The sequence below is a fragment of the Phytophthora infestans genome, genomic scaffold (genome assembly GCF_000142945.1).
Source record: "Phytophthora infestans T30-4 supercont1.20 genomic scaffold, whole genome shotgun sequence".
Lineage (NCBI taxonomy): Eukaryota > Oomycota > Peronosporomycetes > Peronosporales > Peronosporaceae > Phytophthora > Phytophthora infestans.
Genome location: NW_003303739.1, coordinates 1,320,551 through 1,341,970, shown reverse-complemented (window position 1 = coordinate 1,341,970; position 21,420 = coordinate 1,320,551). Strand labels below are relative to the sequence as shown.

Sequence of the window (21,420 nt, the reverse complement as noted above, 5' to 3'; positions counted from 1 at the left end):
TAAGCAGACTCTTGAAGGGTTTCGTAGCTGCACTACTTGTCAGTGGATTTAATTATCAGAATAGAAGTCATCATCATAAGTCTCTAACGCTCTGAAGCGAGGACGTAGCTGTCGGTTGCTCGTCCTCAATATATCCCAGAAATAGCAACTGGACAAGATGCCAGAGTCCCCAAACTAACACCACGTGCAGCATGTGAGGAACACAATGGTCGCTCTACACACGTCCGTTCATGTTAATGCATTGGGGGCCTCTATGCGGCGCCCGTGAGTTCATATCCATTTACATGAGTCTATACGGTACACAACAAGCAACATTGCATTAACACATACCATAGGAATCAACGTCAACACGGTCCACTTACCTGCTTCTCCATTGCAGACAACCGCGTATGCGAGTTCGCAGTCTTCTCTTCTTTTTGACTGTAGGTTGCTTATGATCTGTACAATAGGCAAAGTTACAGTAAGCAGGGAGCAGCAGGCACCTTCATTATACACCACAGTACCTGTTCTCAAAAGACTCACGGCCCATCAACGCGGCGTCTCCCTTAACAGCACGTTTATTAGTCCGCTCTGTTGGGCTCTCCAATTCGCCGGCTTGTTGCTTGTCTTGTTCTTCGCGTCTCGTTCCCGCTCCCCTCCGCCTGGTTGCTCTTGTTGTTCTTGGCCGTCCGCTGGGGAGTCAGCCCTCACGAGCACAATCCCTCCACTGATTCTTTGTGAACGCTCCTATTTAGGCCCCGATATAGGTGCACCGAGCCCTATCGGATGCCCGGTTTACAAATCGGGCCCCTCCGATATGAGGAGCTAAAACGGGCGGCAAAAAGGCTGAAAACCACAATAATGGTGACAATACATAAAACCGCTCGTCAGAAATTCGCTCCAACGTAGAGCTTCTACGTGTTTGAGTCAGCATTTTGCCAACGTCCACGTTTTCTCCGCTAACTTTCCTACACACAAAGTCCAACTTGGACTCCAAGATACTGCAACGTTTCTTCGACAACCATCAAAAGATGCTACTGCGTCTAATGCCGACGTTACAAATTCGAGTTTCTCTCAGAATACTACATGTGCAGCTGCATTATCATTTCGTGAAAATCTTGAGAGAAATTGTTCGCTATTACTACAAGTAGTAAATGACAGAGCATGCCAAACACGTGCAGGTCAATTTTTTACAAAAGTCAAGTCAAATGATTTACTACAGCAAATCATTTGACTTGACTTTTGTAAAAAAATTGACCTTCTGACTGTCGCAATAAGACATAATCGACGATTAGAGGTCATAGGCGCATTCGCTTGGCCCGCCGGTCGCTACGTTCTCGATATAAAAATAAAAATGTCCTGGAGAGTGCAATGCGCGGCTATGGCACCCACGTCGACCAGCCCCATGTGAGTTACCCTAGCGATGGGCGTGTCTTTCTCCTATTTTCTGGTAGTAAATGAACAATGAACATTATTAAAGCCGGCTACAATGTAGCCATGTGCAACAACTTCTCTCCGTCGAAAAAAGAACTCCAGGATTCTATTATAATAATAAGGGATCGACTGCACATCACTCGTCTTCGCTCCTACGTTGTCAATTGTCGTCGAACTACAGTATTCGCTCACGCAAACTCGTAAACACGGAGTACATGTATTAACAGCAAGGCTCATCGGGGCTATCATTGTGCGTCTTCCGCGCTGAAATCAAGCCCAGATGCACGTGCACCTCGTCTTGGTGCTTACGGCGGTCTGTATTTCACGCAGTGATGCAGTCTTCAGCAGCTCCGATCACCTGAAACAGGCAAAGATGGCTTTACCCGACGCTACGTCGTGGACTCGCAGCTTCGTCGGGAACGATGAGCGTAAAAGAAAACTAAGAGCGCGCAACACAAGAAAAATAAAAACGGAAGAGGATGACACCATTGACAGTGGAGACGAGAGGACGATTTCTCTGAAGGAAACTTTCGGCATACTTCGAGACGCTGCACTTAAAGCACAACTCAAGACGCAATTACAGTTATGGCTAGCCCTCGGGCGCAAGCCAGATCAGGTGTGGGAAATGCTGCAACGGACGGGCAAACTGGATGAGTACTACAGGCAGTATACCAAGTACTTTTATGAGTACTTTATCAAGTATTTGGACGAGCCGATGTCGCACGTCCCTCCACAAACTGTCAAAAATATCTGGGAGGCGAGGCTGCATGCTTGGCTACAAACCGACTCCCCTCAACTAGTTTTTGTGAAGCTCGGACTAACTGGAACACCTGAGTCGGCCAATGGCCAGAAGAATTTTGATATCTTCGAAGAGTTCTACAAGAGGTGGACGAAGAAGCAGATAAAAGAGTCGACAGTGCCGAAGCTGGATGTTGTTTTATGACGAAGCTATAATAGGTCGAATATTAACGGTAGATCTCAACGTCAGCGCTTTGAAAGCAATCGTTAATCACGATTCGTTGTGTGTTGTACTACAGTAGTACTTCGAGGTACGTGACCAATTTATAACCATGGGCCTCTTCAACTCCTCCGCATCCGCGAAAAACATGACTCAAACGCGGATTTCTAAGAACTTTAATCGAATTCTAACAGCAAAAACGAGCAATTCGCTGCTCTTCAGTCCTGAATATAACGCGACGATCGTCGTTGGCAAGTACTGTACTCACTCAACCTCAATTGTCATGCAATTACTCACGTGCTCATTTTACTGGAGAGCTCTAAAGATGAACAATGTTAGTAAAGTACTGTAACAAAGGCGGGAAACTGGATCTTGATGACGGCCCTAGCGCATACAGTGAAACATATTTTGTCGGACGAGATGCATGCAACTTCTATTGCTTTACCATTTAGTTTTTGTAAACTCATTTTGACAGAGGCCCCAGAATAAACTCACCCCGGGTACTCGATGTCAACTTTGGATCTTGGCGATCTACGCTACTCCACACATGATTGTTTCACCGCGTATGAATTCTTCTTCCATAGCAGCCAATATTTGATACTTAGGACCTCAACGACCTTTTACGATCTGTCATTGAAGTCTGTGCAACCTGATCTTCCGTGGTACTGGACACTCCAGTAGCTCCACTTGTTGCTGCTTCACCGTCTCCATTGCCACTATCCGAGACCTCCGCTGTTGATGCGCCTTGATCATCAGTGTTACTCGACATAAGAGAGGCCTCAGTAAGTGACGAACCTCCTGCGGGGCCCGGGATTCCACCCTCATCCTTTAGACCGGGAAGACTAGAACTAGTCTCTGGAGGCGACCCAGCAGCACCTGATCCGCTACAATCCACACCTAACGTTCCGGATCCTTCTCCACCGCTTGGTGGGGTCCAGCCGCCTTCTTTGGAGCCACCACCAATCGTTCCCCAGCCTTGACCACCACCCGGTGGGGCCCACCCGCCTGCAGTTGAGCCGCTGCAATCTACACCGAGCGTTTCGCCGCCTTGGCCGCCACCAGGAGGACCCCACCCTTGACCACCACCTGGAGAAGTCATCCCTTTGCCGCCCCACCAGCCTTGACCTCCGCTCGGAGGCTTCCAACCTTGATGTGGCCATCCTCCCTCGCTTGAGCCGCTGCAATCAACACCTAGCGTGCCTCCTTCTTGATCACCACTTGGGAGTGTCCATCCTTGCCCACCGCCCCAGCCTCCTTGGTCACTTGACCCACTGCAATCCACGCCTAACGTTTCCCCTTGGCCTCCCCACTTCTTAGACGGCGGCCAGCCCATTTGTCCTTGGCCTCCACCAAAGTTTGGTGGTCCTGCGGATCCTGCTTGTTGGGGCCAACCTTTGCCACCTCCGCCAGCTCCTTCACCTGAAGGGTTCATGAACTGCGTCGGCATCTCACCTTTTCCAAAACCATTAGGAGTCATCGACATGGTTGAGCCTTCGGTTGCTTGGTTGGGCACCACGGTGCCTGCCGGCTGCGAAACACCCCCGAAATCAATCGCCGACGTTGTGGCGGCTAATGCGGCCGCAAGTAGCACCTGGGGGAAGGAATTCGACCTCATTCGAGGAAAACTGAAAATGACTCTGCAAGGCGCCACGGTCAACCAACAAGACCAGCGTGGTCTTATCGTAGCTCGTCATCCACTTTCGTTTTATCATGAATACCATGACGGAACGCTCTCAGCGTTGTGACTGCCATACAACTTGGACACTAGAACTTGAACAAGCTCGACTCCAACCTGGAGGTCCTTTACAAACAGCGAATACCGGCAGACTCTTTGAGAGATGGGGAACCTATCCTAAAGCTGTTCATGCTGTATTGTCGGGATCCTACCAGCATGCACAGTTAAGGGATCGGCTCCACCATAAACCTCGTACATGTACCCAGACATTCCTCTTTGTTGTGGTACCGCCGGAATCCACTTTTTATCACTACCGGTATTCGAGTCACAATTAGAGCTGTACCGTTACAGGGGTACAGTACCATTGCATTTTCGTGCAGCTCCTGCTGTAGCGCAGCTAGCGCCCCCAGCGCAAGCACTTCCACAAACAGAACAACGACCATTCAAAAACTCTCGCTCTTCTTTACAGGATGTCCTCACGGAGTTTCGAAATGCAATAGCTTGGGTGCGTTTTTCTCGAGTAATTGACGGATTTCTTGCACTATTCGGCGTCCTCTCGATTAAAAACAAAATAAGGATTTTCTTGTTTTATAGCAGATACAGTTTAGTATAATTGCACTTCAAAGTACTATTTTCTGATCAGCAGGAGGGATTCACAATGCAAAGCAGAGATTTGATACAGCATAACCAATGCTTCACCACACAGCAAAGTATTATTAAAACTCTTGGCTTGCTTCTAAGCGATAATACTCCAATCAAAGATACGATTTGATGTTTTTTCCCTGAGACACCCGTTATTTTGCCCGACTCAGGAAAAATAGCATGAACCTTTGTACGTATACAGAAAGTATAGTACTGTAAAATTGGAGTTGTGACGGGGTAACACAGCACCTTGCGCTAGAGGAAGTTGGCTTCCGAGAGTATACAAACTCTCAGTGAACGGCAGTTCACTGTATAGAAACGAAGTGACCAATTTAAGGTAGGCTGTAAGCTGAGTATTTGATAGATAGGCTAAGCTTAAGTTAAATAAACAAACTATAAGTCACCTATATAAAGCAATGTCATCAGCCAATGGTTAGCCTCGGACGACCCTGGTACCGTGTACCAGATATCCCGAAGTATGACGTGTCACACTTTATGTAACTAGGGGTACACTTAGAGCTACGTACCCCGTTACATCCTCTCCCACTTAGGTTCGGCTCACCGACCAATCAGAATAAGGAAGTGTACGTCACAAACTCTCATTCTCAACGTCGAAATACATCGACTCGGCTGCGCGAGTGCGGCGGAGGCTCACTTCACAGTTAGAGCCTCAAACAGCGGTTACGCGCTCTTCTTCTTGCTCTCCACATCGACCGTTACCATGCTCCGCGGCACTGCGAAGAGCGGTGCGAAGACACGCTCCAAGGCTGCTGCCGGAAAGGCGCAAGCCAAGAGCGCTAAGCCTCCCGGCAAAGTCTCTGCACTCCAGGAGGCTACTAAGGTGCCCTCAGCGGCGATCGGCTCAACTGGTGAGGCGGCTGCGAGCAAGCTCGCGAGCAAGCGCCGCAGTCCATCACCCTCGGTCTCACCAGACAACCGTCCGAGCCCTCGGTTCGCCGAACGTAAGTAAAACTCGGGCAGTGAGGACGAGGCCGAGTCCGGGAGCACTCACGATGCTTCTGTTGGCTCCGTGGGAGGGCACAGTTCAGTGCCCAGCGAGCACAATGACGACAGCATGCAGTCGCTTGCTACTGATCACGGTGATCACGCTCTCAGGACGTCGGCGCGCTCTCAGAGTCCTGCCGCCAAGGCTAAGCGCAGTCCCAAAGCTGGCGACGACGAGGAGGAGAAACCTCGCAAACATCTCTCGCTTGCCGAGGGTCTTGCGTGTGCTAAGACCGCTAAGGCCAAAGGCGCCAGGCCCTCTAAGAAGCGTACGCCTTCGAAGTCTCCACTCCGCGAGGAGAAGGAGACTGGGTACTCCTATCGGAACCTCTTCGATTCCTCGGATGAGGAGGACGAGGGGGAGGAGGAAGATGAAGAGGGTGGTATCTCTGAGCCCCGGTCGGTCACGATTGACCTCGACCAGCAGCAGGAGGATTTCTAAGCTGCCCAGCGTGTGCGTGAGGGTTCGGTGGTGGCACCCGTCAGCCAGGGAGCTGCCATCAACTCAAGAGGGTATCGGCCTCCCAAGGAGATCTTTGGGGCTGACCTCTTCCTAGCGCTAATCATCGCTCCTTGTGGCCTTGTGGGCGGCCACACTTCTAGGAGCATTTACGAACGTGCCCTTGTTCAGAAGGAACAGTTGTTCGTTGACAACTTGGAGGCCGCCCGGTGCGTGCTTCTCGCGCCGCACCGAATCCCTCTAAAGGACTTCACGACTTGTCGTAAGAAGCCCGAGAATCGGGGTGGTCTCTACCCTCTCTGAGGCTATCCCTGGATTCTTCCCGAGAGCTGTCCCAACTGGAACTCATGTGAGGACATATTCCGGTCTTGGGTGGAGTCTCTCAGCTACTTACCCTCGGAGTTACGGAAACTCCATGAAGATCAGCTGCTGTCCCGCACCCTGGACCAGCGTGTCCCGCACCCTGGACCGGCGTGATCTTCGTGCTCGGTTTGCCCACTTGGTCAGCAAGCGCATGCTGCCAAGGGACATCCTGAAGCGTGCGGCTTCCAGCGCTCATGATGAGCGCGAGTACGGTGTGTATTCAACGTCCGTACCCCGTTCGGGCAAGAAGCCCCGGACTACTTATGACGTTGCCACCGCTTCTGTTCCCAGATTGCGACAGCCTTCGGGAAGTCAATCAGGAGCCGCTCAATTGGCCCCCACGAGTTCTCGGAGTGGGCATAACCCCTCCACTTCACGAGGAGCTGTCGCTTACCGCGAAGCCGTTGCTCCTGGAGGATCCGCTCCACGTGGAAGTGGACTTCTCCATTCCGGTCAAGCAGGGGCGGAGGTGCCCTCGTACGAGTACGAGTACTCGGCGCCTCCCGAACGCCACTCTCGTCCGAGTGCCGGCTGCGGGTCCGACGCAGGGCCCTGAGGTTGACCGCCTTCGTCAATGCGTCCTCGTGCTAGAGATTGTACTTGGCCTTGGGACTGGCGGTGATGCTGCCGCCCAGACCGGGAAGCAGGGCGTGCTCGCTCATCTTGCGGGTCGCATACCTGTTGGAGCGGGAGGTCTCGAGATTGCATCTGCGGGTGGACCGGCGGGCCTCTTCGTATCTTGACGAAGCCTTCCGCATGATCCGACGTATCGAGGCTCTGCTGCCACGTTCGGAGCCACATTCGGCGCACTCCCAGTCGAACGCGTATGGTGCGTACCCGACATCCTCAGCGTATGGCTCCGGGGTCTGTTCGTACGGGGCCCCTCCGGCGTACGGTCTCGACCGCAGCCTTTCTGCTCAGTCCGATGCTTGGGTCCCTGCTCCGACGTCCTCGTCGAGCTGACAGTATCGAGTGGTGTCTAATAGCACTAAGTCACCCACCTTAAATACACTTAATTCTCCTCTTCCATGGTTGTCAGAGTACTCCTTTTGTCTGTCCTGGACCGCTGTCATGGCATCGCGGACCTGCTGATAACGCTCAGCTTGGTATCCACAAATGATTCCACTTGTTTCCGCAGCGAAACTCGTCCCACATCTGAGACCTGGGAGGAAAGAGCTTTCCGAGCCTCTCCCCCATTATAATAGAGGATGCAGTGTCTTCTCGAAGAGTGAGAGGCACTCTGGGGTGACGGAAGCCGTTCAAGTAGAACGGCGTGAGCGCCGTGAACGCGTGCACGACGTTGTTGAGCGCAGACTCAACAACAGTAAGCCGCGTCGACCACGTACGTGGTGCTTCCGCGCACACTGCGCAGAGTGTACTCGAGCACTCGATTGACGCGCTACACCTGGCCGTCTGTCTGTGGATGGTCCGCAGTGGACATCTGCAGACGGGTTCCTAGTAAAGGACACACCCTTTTCCAAAACGCAGACGTGAACCGCGGGTCTCGGTCCGAGACAATCGTCTCCGGGAGACCGTGATAGCGGAACACGCCATCGACGAACAACCTCGCGATTCGTTCGCCTGTGACGGTAGCGGGTACTAGAGCGAGATGTACCATCTTGCTCAGCCGACATACGAACACCAAAATCCCAGTGTGGCCGTGTCCGTCGGCGGGAAGTCCAAAATAAAGTCAAGACTCATCGACTTCCAGCAGTCAGCCGGGACGGACAGGCTCTATAGTGGAGCCGAAGCGTGCCCTGCGAATTTGACCCGCTGACATGTCTCACATGTCTTCACATATCGTGCGACCTGTACATGTGGATCCACTAGAAGGCCTGAGAGACCGAAAGGAAGGTCTTCTCGCGACCCAAGTGGCCGCTGGAGGGAGCGTCGTGCGCTTCCGCGAATATGTCGAGCTTCAGATCCTTGTCGTTGGGTACGACCACTCGTAGAGGTTCATTGGGCTCCACCCGGTACTAGAGGAGGTCATCCTTCAACTCATATATGTGGAGCCAGGAACGCTGTAGCGACGAAAGCCAGTTGGACTTCGCGTTCGTTCCTGCTGCGAGGAACTTGACGATAGGCGCGATAGCCTCATCGTCCCGATACGCCATGCGTATCCGATCATATAGATCCGTTGTCACCCGTGTGATGTGGGCCAACACGTAGCCTGGACGCCGAGAGAGGGTGTGCAAGCACGTTGAGCTTGCCCGGCTTGTACTCAACGCGGAAGTTGTACTCCGCGAAGAAGGACAACTACCTCGCCATCCGTTGGGTGAGGCGAATTTGTCGCCGTCCTCAAGTATGCGTGTCCCGTGTAGATCACAAAGGACCGTGAGCCCAGAAGATGAACCCGAAACTTCACAAGGGCATACTTCATTGACAGGGCACCTTGTCGTGGACAGGGTAGTTCCGTTCGGCGGCTTTGCGCTGCCTGGACTGGAACGAGATGACTCGTTCATGTCCATCCGTGTCGGCCTGCAGCAGTGCACAGCCGATGACATAGGCGGAGGCATCGCAGACGACGCTAAACGGCTTCGCCTCATCCGGTAGGGCTAGGACAGGGGCCTCTTGGAGACTGGCCTCGATGCTGTCAAAGGCATCCTGGTGCTCTTTCTCCCAGCGCCAGTCGGCGTCCCTCTGAAGGAGGCCCGACAAGGCTTAGTGAAGCCCGCGTACCCTGCGCTGTACTTGGGAAGGTAGTTGGCCAGACCCAACCACTTTCGAAGATCCTTCTGGGGATCGGGGCGCTGGCCATGCTGCTATGGCCTTGACCTTGTCTAAGTTAGCTCGAACGCCCACGTTGCTTACGATGCAACCGTGAGCCTTGATCCCTGGTGATGCGAAGACGCACTTGTCGCTTTTGGCGTAGAGCTTGCTCGCTCGCATCACGCCCAGCACTCGGCGGAGGTGCCCCAAATACACCTCCATGGCCGTCTTGCCTTCCTCGGCACGACTATGGGTGAAGATGTCGTCGAAGTACGTTTGTGCAAAGGCACGCAATGGCCTAAACAATTGCGTCACCAGGCGATTGAATGTCGCCGAGGCGATAGACAATCGCTGCAGCATGACGAGTCACTCCCAAAGCATGCCGTTTGGCGTGCTCACCGTGTAAGCGGGATGTCGCGCTCGTGCATCAGGATCTGGTAGTATTCGTCTACCAAATCCAGCGCACTGTACAGCACGCTTCCGGCCATGTTATTCAACAACACATACTTTCGTGGGATTGGTGTCTGGGCCGGCACCGTCGCGTTGTTCAGCTTGTTATAAGCGTGAAGTAGACGCCACTTTCCGTTCGGCCTTCTAACGCAGAAAGTTGGCGTCGAGTACGGGGACTTCGACTCCCGCACCATGCCTGCCTTCGCTTTTACAGCGAAGTAGACATCGATGACCTCGCACTGTTCGTGCGGAAGAGGCCATTGTCTCGTGACACAATACTTTGTGCCAGGCACGAGATCAATCTCATGCCGTACACCTAGATCCGGTGGGAGTTGGGTCGGTGGGTGTTTGTTCACAACGTCCGCACACTTCGTCACCAAAGGATACACCGGATCCTTGAGGTTCTTAAGGATCTCAAAACCCAAGCGCGTCTGATACTGCTTGCTCAGCTCTTCCAGGACGTCCTCGTCCAAGCCAGAGGAGGAGTTCAGCTCCTGCCGAGTGACCTCAAGTCTTATGAGCACCATCTCGGCAACCTTCCCAGCCTTGAGGTTGGCCGGGAAATACTCGACCGTCATTTCCTCGAGGTTCAGTATCTCTGCAACCTCTGGCAACGGCTCCAAGTGGACACCAGATGCATTGACGGATAAACCGGTCTCGCCATCGAAGATGTGATAACACACTTCCACCGGCCGCGTCGGAGGAGCCTGGGCCCTGGACTCTGGGCCGCTTGAAGCGACGTCGATCTGAAGGAGGTTCAGATCCGACTCTCGGCGGCGGCGGAGTCGACGTCGACGGCGACCGTGACGTGGAGCTTCGCTACCCACGTCTGAGGATATCGTAGCGCCGACATCCGAGGCACTCGAGGCCTTGTGTGGTACTGTGTTACCCACCCAGGAAGCTTATCCGACGTCTTCCTCTTCAGTTAAGGTCTGAGCGACCGTGTGTGGAACTCTGTTACCCACCTTGAACACGGTATTGCCGGCGTTCGTGACAGCTGCTGCTGTCTGCGGAGCTACGCTACCCGCATGTGGACCTAAGTTACCCACTTGACCAGCTCCTCCTCTGGGCGCCGCCACCATCGACGCGTCCTCGGAGTCGTCATTTACGTCGACGACCCCAAGCATCTGCTGGATGCTTCGGTACCTTACAAACCCTGCGGGCGCCCCGGGTCCTGGCAGAGGTGGGAACATGACTCACCGATGCTCTGTCGGACTTTGCCGGGCGGCTGGCACCGATTGTCTTGCCTCGCCAGTCGATCCAGGGCTCATGCTTCTCGAGCTAAGGCATGCCCAGGATTATATCGTAAGGATCCATGTCGAGAGCAGTAAACTGTTCGAGGCTGTCCAATTCTTCAAACTTGACGGCCAAATCCACTTGGACGTTGGGGACAGTGACGACCTTCCCGTCGGCCAGCCACATTGACACCGTCCCGTTGCTTTTGCTTTCGCTCAAAGCACCAGACAACTTGTTGCTTTTACGAGCTCCGTCTGGCGGCGTGCGAAATTCTTCGACGCCCCAGAATTGAACAATATTTTAAAGGCTGTGTATCAACCGAAGACGTGTCCGGGGCCATCAAACGCGTTGCCGCTCGCACCGGCCAAAACCCCCGCCGGTTCAGCTCTCATTCCCTGCGTGCCAGTGGAGCTACACACATGTACCGATCCGGCACGGATGCACCCACAATCCAGTTCCACGGTCGCTGGGTTTCCGACGCGTACAAGACATACACCAGGCTCTGCAAGGAGTCCGTGACCACGCTCTCGGCAAACATGGTGGTAGGTCCATCGGCGGATTCGACATTACATTAGTGGAGCCGATTGCATGACCATTAAAGGGGGCACCGCTCTCCTTGTCCCTTTTCGGATAGAGCTGATGTTCATTTCATAAGCTCTCATTAATGTGTTTGTTCGTGTGACCGTGGAAACAGCATTAACGCAAGGGTTTTGCGAAAGCGACTGATGTAGAGATAGGGCCGTGTACATGGTGCTGGGATCGGAAGCTGGCCACGCTACCGTCTCAATAGGCGAAAACAAATCTGTTTACTAAAAGTACTTATCTGCATGGTACTCCCCACTGCTGGTGTCGCCCATGTTTTAGTTGCTAGGGATATATTTATCTTCGCTACGTTTGGTTTCTCTCCAAACTCTATTGTTACCAAAGCTTGCACCCTCCCAAAATCCATATGCGTTGTTCGTATCAGTTGGCACTGGCGTTTGCAACGTCATCTCATAGTCTGAAGGAGCTTTACGATGGATTCGATGTTTCTTACGCGCCCGCCTACTCACAAGTTTATCGCCGTACCCAGGACCGATACCGAGAACCGATATCGCAACGATCACGTGAGAGCACACACCAAACTTTAAATGAAAAGCACAACCTCATGTGCTGTACTCAGCATTCAGGCGTCATCCTTTTTAGGCATATTGACACGGTATGAACGTCGAGTAGACCATTTTACACTATCACGATTAAGTCGAGACGCCTTGCTTTTTTCGTTTTTTTTTAAACCAAACCTAGTATGAATGGAACTTCTTCATTTTCAACCACATTATTTGCTAGGCGTCGCATTGTTTCCATCGCAGTGGTGTCAAGATGCACTTCCAGAATACGCATCACCCGGACCCTTGTATCATCGATCGTACGAGCTACAAGCACAGCCTTTGTTTTCAGCATCTCTTTTGCCGCCCTCTTGATCTCACCGTCTGGAGACGCGATGGATGCTGTCGGTGACGGGACGTCGGACCCGACATCCTCAGTCAATCTGATCATGCTTTACAAAAGTGCGCACATCTCACTCGTTTTGCGGTGAATATGTCTCCTCACAGCTGCATTGAATACCTCACACGGATTATTTGTTGCGGCGTTACTTGAAGAAGAATGGAAAAATTGCCATGTCCAATATCTGCCTCCCGTCCACTGCTCTTCAAAGTACTTTGCGAATGAACTTAGACACGGCTTAGACCTCCAACCCGAAATCAGTCGCTCCTTCACTGCGCAATACTCAGTGTAACTTGTCATGTAATGCATTTCCATTATACCTGTAAAAACAGCGACCTGACCCAGTTCCGAGATGTCTTGTTCTCTTGTATATGCTGTAAAGTACGTGAAAGAAGCACATCATATATTTACTGTCGCTAAATGCAGCTAGCCCCAAGTGGATTAAATTGCGCGTCTTCCGCATCGCATAAGACGGCATCAGCCTCGACGCGAGGCCTGAAAAGTATTTCATACCCTCTGGCGACACTGGCAAATGCCATTTCGTACTCCCTATGGGCTCGATCACTTACGATCACTATCGCGGCAAGGTGATAAATCCTTAATCGATCCGTGAATCCACACGAGACGCCAGGATAACCTAGGTCGCTCAGTTGAAGATTGCATTAGTGTGAAATAGCCGGAAGTGTTCGCTTTCGTAAAGCTAATTTGTTTTTGTCAGCAAATTTGATGTTGTCGCACTTAATACAAATGGGTCTTCCTCTGTGCCTTTTCGATCCGTGGATATTCATCAACATCACCTACAGGTCCAAAGCAATGCCTTGTCACTGTCAACGCCTTCAAAGTAAAGTTATTCTTTTGTCAGTCTCTTCACGGCTTCCTTGTATTCCAAGAAACGCTTTTCTTTCGGAGCCTCTATACACAGTCTGATACCTACTGCCGCGATGGTAGCCCCAGCGGAGGTGGTGCAACGTCAGTTGTGCGACGAAGGTTCTTCTAAATATCGCGTGGTCGTACACCGCATGAGCCCATTCTATTGATAAATTCTTTCATTTCATCTGTTATCTGTATGCGATGCTGTCCAACGCATTCTTCTTCCCCTCTAAAGTGTTTTTGCCATTACTGTAGACACGCCACACGGGTCTATATGTGCATTCCCAGTACTTCGACCGCACGCCACACTGGGCGCCTCCATATATTTCTTCTTTGCCTGCACAGGACGGGCTGACACACTCCAGTCGTCTCTCAATATTAGCGTGATCGGCGCTGCATATCTTACAGTCCATCCCACGTTTTATTGGAACAGCAGAAATATGATGATCGCAGCTTGATAAAGTCCGCGTTTGTTGCGTGCTCCACCAAACGTGTCCACGAATGGCGTGGCATCCTACAGGATTGCGCTCGGCTTCACTTAGATAAACACAGGTGGCAATGGGGTGGATGGATGACGTGCCGGGTGCTGACTGGGATAAAACGGTTTATGGCTAGCAATTGTAGAGCTGGAAGTGCGCGAGTGCGCCCGCTCCTTTGCTGGCACCCCAAAATAAGGGGGTTTGTTTGCTGAAGCTGGGATTCTTGAAAAATTCTAGCGACGGTTTGTGACCCGACCCGCTGTAACCGAGCAATTCTTTATATCACAGAACGGTGTGAAGGACGACCCCAAATAGAAGGAACGACGTCATTTAACGGTGTTATCCCCGACGCAAGGCTAGCCGATCAACCACAGTCGTTTCCGCAGAGTCGTGAGCAGCCTGGGAAGCAAAGACGAGCGGTTAGTGACGAAAGCAAGTAATATTATCACATACCACAACGACAGACGAAGGTTCCGAGACCGACGGCATCACACCGGGCTGCAACGACAGCCATAGATTGCAGCGCACGACAGAAGAAGATGGTATCGCCACAAGGACGAGGTAGCAGCTACGCCGGGCATCGTATTCTCCGACAAACGTACCTGGTGTTAGTAGATGAAGAGCACAAAGTCCCGACTGAGCCCGTGCAGAAGGCGATGTCCTATCGGGAGGTGGAGATCTTAATCCATTAGCAACGCCGCCACATAAATCCAGAGAACTTGTGTCACTGACACAGGAACGCAGTCAGAAGAAACACGTTTCCTGGAACAGTGGAAGTTGACGGAAGAAGAGCGCATCTATGTGTTCACGAACCGGAGCAGGCGAGGAGTCGACAATTTGGCCGTAGGTACAGCTGAAGAAGATTGCATCCAGCCCAGAAGGAAACGTCCTAGGCGTCGCTACCGCACTCGTTCCGGTCGATACGTAGTAAATACCATGTATTTGTCCTTACCTGACAGTCCTAGCTGCAACTACAATCGACGCTTGATCTTCATGATTTCGTGTACCATTGCCCATCGTAGTATAAAAGCAGCGCCTCGCTGTACACGCACTTCTACATATAAAGGCACCCAAGAAGACCACAGCTATTACAATCTTTCTGGACAGGCTGTTCAACGAGCTTTATCTGGTACGTCTCCAGCAGTGTCGATTCAATCTCACTTGTAATGGCTTTTTGGCGCTTCACGTTTTTGGTGATGCTCACACTGTCGACCAGCACCATCGTCTTAGATCTTCCGTCGATGGCTAAACAACCCCAGTGAGCTCCTTCAAAGCTGACAGGCACCAATACAAACTGGCAAACGGCGATACCGCACAAATCTCCAAAGGTATCTTCTCAGGGAGAATCGCCTCCACATTAGCGGGCTTCTTTCTTGGCAGTTTTGTTTAGCGCAGCCATCATCACAATCGCATTGTTCATGTAGCGCTGTAGAAAAACCGAGAAGGCGCGAATGGCGTCGTCGTTTAGCCACATCGAACCCATGATGCAATAGATGTCCGACATCGTCAAGGCAAATACAGAACCTGGTAAAGTTTCAAATGGCCAGGTATATAGAATTGTATCAAATACAATAACCACTGAAGGCCTTTCATCAGCAATTTCTTTCACATCGTTGTTTAGCCAGGTGCATAACGCAACACCGCGACGACACGCGGCCTGCAAATTCCACAACCACTTCATGGTATCCAACTTATCTCTAGTGTACGTGCTGATTGTTTTAATTGCCACCACATAATCGTCCGAGTCGCCACTTTCTCCGTCAGTATCAATTCGAATTTCTGCCTGCTCTCCACATAATGTTTCACGTAGCTGTTCAAGTGCACAATCGATCGTCGGCTCAGAAAGCATGTAGCGCACACTGTCGGGCACATAATTTGGGCCCACAGCCCACGAATGTGGCTTCCCAACGGCTTTTCCTAGCACCTGAAAGGTCTCGAAGAACAACCCGAGCCTGGCTGAATCTCCTTCAGAGAAGCAACCACTTCACACACATCTCGTTTGCGTAGCAACCCTCGCAGCTTCACGCCCTGATTGTATTCTTTCAGGTCAGAGTTAGCTCTAGCTCGAGCTTTCTTACGGTTTAGTCGAGGGCGCCCGACTGGCACAACCCTTTCAATTAACTTGATCTGCACGGGAGCACTATCTATCGATGTGCGCAAACGTCGTCCAGCTGCAGTGGCTGGGGGCTCGCACGATTGTTGGGTAGGTTGTATGTCATCGAAACCATCATTATTTTCAAAATCATTTATTTGACATCATCACCACCGGAAATTTCATCACTCGAAACCCCACCTCTGGAACTTCCATGACTGCACTCAAAACTACTGCCAGCAGATCCACCTGCATCTCCACCTAATCACTTCGATTATGGCGCTCAATATTGTCACTAAATTGAGGTGACAGGATCTCCACTTGACCTTGCCGCAAATAATGCCACCAGTCATCTAACTGGGACATTACCCTCTCAAAGCGACGTCTCTAGACTATGCCATCTACCCGCTGATCCGCCAAATGCTTGTTGAGCACGCCGATATTTCTCTTACGCTGATCGTGTCTGTGACGAGGCCTGTGGCTGCTTAAAAACCTTCGCGACATACGATTTTGCCACTGCCAATGATTCTCGCGTCGACAAACGACTCCACCCATACCATCAAGAAAGAGCAATACAGTCGATGGCAGCAAAACATGGTTAATATCTGAATAAAACCTGGCTTTAATAGACAAAACCTGGATAAAATCTGGAAATGCCTGGACATACCTGGAACCAATTGCAGCGTACGGAACCACAAACGGACTTCATGATGACTTCTTGTAGACCATCGCATGTCGGCACAAAAGCTTCATGGTTTGAGCGAGCTCGCAATCACACTGCCAGATCTCCTTTTCCATCATGTATTCGTGCTCTCCTTGCCGAAAAGTTACCGTATCGCCATTATCTACAATGGTGTAGCTGCTCCCCACAACCGGGTCCATCGCAATGTCATACTGTGTCTTGATGGTAGCAGATACCCATCGCGTAGTCATGCCAAGCACAACGTTCATCTCCTCCGTGTATGAAGTATCCCGTAACGTACCTGTCATCTCAACCTCGGCGTAAGTATCCTCCTCCTTTCGAACGCTGGAATGATAGCAGTACTTTCAAGCTGATGTTCAAGGAGAAATAACCTTTGATTTGCTTCTTGACTTTGCCAAATAGGCTCCCTACGCGGTTGTTTGTTTGGTTCTGAAAGTGAGGAAAATCAACACGATACGCCATGACCACAGGCCTCGTACGTTCCCACATGGTCTTGTACGTTTCCCAATTCTTCTCAAAATACGCCGACAAAGCTTGCCTTCCTCCTCAAAGCAACAAACGCTTAAAATCTTCGCGATGAGCCACCTAATCTGCTTCCGTCCTAGCGTAGGTCATGTTCGTCATAGTGTGTTTCATTTGGGCCAGCACGTCCGCTTCATAAGCTCGGTATTTACTCGACATGCGAATCGTATCATGTTGCCATTTAATCACGTGTAAGTGACATAGCAAAACGCGAGCCTCCAGGAACTTCTGACGCAAACCTTCCACTTCTCTCATGTCCTTGTCTGTAATCACAATCCGCACGAAACGCAAGTGCTCATTTGCGCGCTTGAAATGATCACTACTCTTTTTCTTTTTCCAGTCGCTGTTCGTCTCTAACAATGAGTACTGGACAGGCTGTCCATTAGCAAACTGGGCCATAACAACGATCGAGAGTAGCTGGTAGTTGAATCTAGTAATATACAATCAAAAAGGTAAATACCTGGATATGGGCAATACATGGAGCAAATAAGAGCAGCTTTGATTTACTTGTTCGCCTTATGTGTGCAGTCAATTTGAAGGACCTCAGGAAAACTAGATAACATATATCGCATATGCCTTGTCGTGATTGAAATCACCGCAGTGTTCCCATGCGCACTTTAGTACACTGACGACACATTCTGAGGAGAATCCATGCTAAAGTTTACGATTGTTTCAGCTACAGCGTCGTCTTTAGACATTTTTGCACCTAGGGTAATCCGCCATCATAGTAATCGCTAGCACGCGGACATCATAAGTAATCAGACGTAACAAACACTTTAAACAATTACCGGAGCTACGCAAGCGAGCGATCAAGTTTCGGACATATGTCATCGTAACCCGGGGCTCGGCGTTGTCGCGAATATAATCGTAAATACTTGATGTCCCTGCCTGCGATTCCACGAGTAGCTCAACGCCGAGTACCAACGAAGACTGCGTAGACGCCTACCGAAGCCCTGGGTAGTGCTGGTAAATCTCTGGAGAAACGTAGTGGTTCTGGCAGTAAATTCGCGCTTAAAATCTATTCCCCACGAGCCATCATTCAAGCAATTAGCCTGCACAAGGAACGAAAAAGGACACTTAGTCCGACGAAGATTGTGGTACGTGCGCTTGCCTGTCGCCCGTTCACGCGTACGCCACCGTGCGTACAAATATATTTGCGCTGATACGGGGCCATGGCATCTGGGATAAGCGCGATTTCCTTCACCGGGACGTTTTGGTACTGGATCTGGCTCTTGAGTGCCGAGTTACTCCGAGCTACACCTATCACTTCCTTCACGGCAAGCACCGGTCGCGTCGTGCGCATATTCATCTTAAGCCTTTGCTCGAATGCTGCCCAGGTATTATGCTCCTCCTCGAATGGCGGAACGGAGACCAGAAAATCATCATCAACGTCTGCAATCGGACGCTTATTTCTTTGCCGTGCAGATGGTTAGAGCTCCTTGTCACAATTCTCATTCCCTTCAGCAATGCCCTCGTCTTCATTAATCCCTTCGTCTTCCTGCGCTGCAGCCTCCGGGTGTGAAGCGACCCCTCTCTTTGTATCGCCTGTCTCATCTTCATCGCCTGCTTGACTCATCACCGTCGCCTTCTTTCAGTTCTTGGCCATCTTTGCCGGCTGCATGGGGGCCAAACATCGTTCCTGTAGTCTCAACTCGACCCTCTCTCTCGCGTTGAATTGGCACTGCTTTTTCGGACCTAGTGCGGGCGTTTTTGATAGTAACACGATGCACGGTCTTCTCTACATAAGCTTTCTCTCGAGTTTCCACTGCAGCGCGGGCCTCTTCCTTCCTTAGCGCCTTCTCCGCCATCTGTTACTTGATATGCGCTGTCTTGTGGGTGGGAGTCGTGATGCTGGTCCTCAGTACAGCCGCTCGACGCGAGGTCGCGTGGCTTTTTTCTCCCCGGATTAGTGGCTGAGAGATGAATGAAAATAAAATACCGAACGAAAAGCAGTACAGTAGCAAAAAACCCTGATAAATACCTGATGTAATATTTGGAAAATGCCTGGTCGGAAATACCTGGACACGAACGTTGCTCTTAAAAAATCATGATATATCACGGTTAAGTTTTATTTATCCCTTCAGATTTCAACCAATCAAACAAAGTAGGCATATTGGGTCGAAAACTGAGCAGATAGACTTTTTAAAAGACTTTACTTTCTTAAAAGTATAAGAAATAGCCGTCGTGAAACTAGCTTCAATCCCACGCAAGTAGGGTACGTGCGCATATCAGTCGTGTTTTTATAAGGCATATCCGCGCTGCCCTGGCTTCACCGTCGTCTTCACTCAGGTCGGAAGTCAAGTCAACGCGAATTTTTAAGCCCATGAAAACGAAGGTTGGTTTCAACTAACCAATTCACACTGCCTGACTATTACTATTTTCGGCAATTACATTAAATAGACCTTCACATACTACTTTTCTCCTAACTTTGCTTCTCCTACGGGGGGGGGGGAAGGGGGGTACTGCGTTACGGGGCCGAGCTAATCTGGAAGAAGCTGCTCGTTCGGTACCGCTCCGGGTCGTCGGCCGCCGAAATGCGCAGGAAATACTTAGAGCCCGACTCCATCCCCCACGGCACCTTGTGGTATGTGAAGAAGCCCGTGTTGGGCGCTGCTTTGGCAATGAGCGTCGTGGCGCTGAGACCGTCCTCCAGCAACTCGATACAGAGCTTGTCCACCTTGAAATCGAGCACTTTCCACTCGATGTTTACGGGTTTGCCACGTGTCCAGACTGTGTCCGGATTGGGCGTTACGAGCGCCACCATGGACGCTCCTTCTTCGTGACACTCGCAGATACTTTTGGCGGGGCCTGTGCTCTTGCCGTACACTCTCAAGAGTTGCAGATGGTGATGCGCCTTGAGAGCGGGAGGCAGTGGCTGCAGGGGTGGGGGCGGCGAGCTAGGCGGAAACGTGCCGCCAAACTGCGATGTGAAGTCGTAGCTGCGTCGTCGCATGTTAGCGCGACCGTCAGCCGACATTGTGCTGAATGTGTGTCGTCGGTGGTCGAACGCCTCCTGTTGACGCGTCATGATGGCGATAGAGCCCGTCGATTTACGCAGTAGCGTCTGCTTTAGTTCCTCCAGCTCGTCCTGTTGCTGTTCCGCGTCCTCTTGTTGCTGCAAAAGCTCCTGCTCCGGAACGAGCTCCTGTGTCTTTCGCATCATCGTTGGAGACGACGGGGGTGACGGCGCAGTCTTTGGCTTGGCGACTGCCGCCTGCGGAGACGGTTCGCTGCTACTGTTAGTGGGACTGGCGCTGTCGCTGTTTACACTAGTAGCGGCGGGGAGATCCATCGAGAGACGCTGCAACACGCCGGCGACAAGAGACTTGGTGGGCGATTGGGTGTTGTCGGCGGTTGTAGACTGTAGCTCCAGTGTGCGCATGGGCCGTGTGTCTACGGCGGACGCAGCGGAAGTGGCCAGGAACGGCCGCAACAGACAATGCACCAGCAACAGTCCTAGCCGAGCAAGGCGCGCGCCCCAGCGCTCTCCGTGCGGTGGCGGCTCTGAGTGAAGGCCCTGGACGTCGATTCTGACCCGCGCGCGGTGAGAGGCAGAGCTGAGGAAAAGCTGCTGCCGTTCCGAGAAAGCTGCGACGAAGAAGAGGTCTCGCTCGCAGTCCGAGCGAATATTGCTATGCTACCTCGAGTCGGACCGGCTGACTGGCTAAATGGGAAATGGACCCCAGGTTTCACAGCACGGCCAGTGACTACAGCGAGGCAAGCGTTGCGTGCTAGCCCGACAGCTGGGTCGTGCGTAGGAATTCAGCGAATGAGAGTCGCCCGGACAAACCGCACGCCAGCAAAAGCGGCTCCAAAAACGGGGCTCTATCCCGGACTATAATTCTGCTTTGTGCTCCCCTGCCTCAGCAGAGACTAGGCCAGAATAGGTATGCGAGCCTTCGAGAAGGCGTTTCGCAGTCGAGGGATTCCAATCGAACGTTAGTTCATCGCGCGCCATAGTGAGCGCCTGATCTGTTCGACTCTTGGGTCGCTCCATCTTTGCCGCCATTTGGGAACGTCTCCGCGCGTTTTGGTCCGCGCTACGTGTATTTTGCATGGGTTCCACAACCGCACGGACCAAAAAAGAAAACCAGTCAGAAATAGGGTTCAATGTTTGCTGCCGGGCGGCAACATGATTCACAACCGCCTGCCATGTCGCGACAATAAGGTAGACGCTGTAGATAGGAGGAGACATCGCGGTTGCGTGCCGGTGACGCCACGTGATACATTCACGCTCGGTTCAGGGCGGTCGTACATGTACTGGCGCCACACGAAAACACATTTTCTGCGAATGCTTATTCTGCTCGTGGTGAGCGCCAGCTGTTGGCCGCTGAAGCGTCACCACGGCGTACACCCAT

At 51.7% G+C, this 21,420-nt stretch overlaps 2 protein-coding genes across 2 annotated transcripts; one reads left to right on the top strand and one right to left on the bottom strand.

The window, feature by feature from the left end:
• Positions 1 to 1,693: 1,693 nt before the first annotated feature.
• Positions 1,694 to 2,356, top strand: PITG_10808 (secreted RxLR effector peptide protein, putative; the record flags this gene model as incomplete). The annotated part of the gene is made up of 1 exon (XM_002901586.1): positions 1,694 to 2,356. One exon carries the CDS (start codon positions 1,694 to 1,696, stop codon positions 2,354 to 2,356), a length of 663 nt encoding a protein of 220 aa, XP_002901632.1.
• A 17,173-nt stretch (positions 2,357 to 19,529) lies between these two features.
• PITG_10806 (uncharacterized protein) lies at positions 19,530 to 21,071 on the bottom strand (the record flags this gene model as incomplete). The annotated part of the gene is made up of 2 exons (XM_002901585.1): positions 19,530 to 20,694; positions 21,001 to 21,071. The coding sequence occupies 2 exons, from the start codon at positions 21,069 to 21,071 to the stop codon at positions 19,530 to 19,532; spliced, it is 1,236 nt and encodes a 411-aa protein (XP_002901631.1).
• Between the last annotated feature and the right edge of the window lie 349 nt (positions 21,072 to 21,420).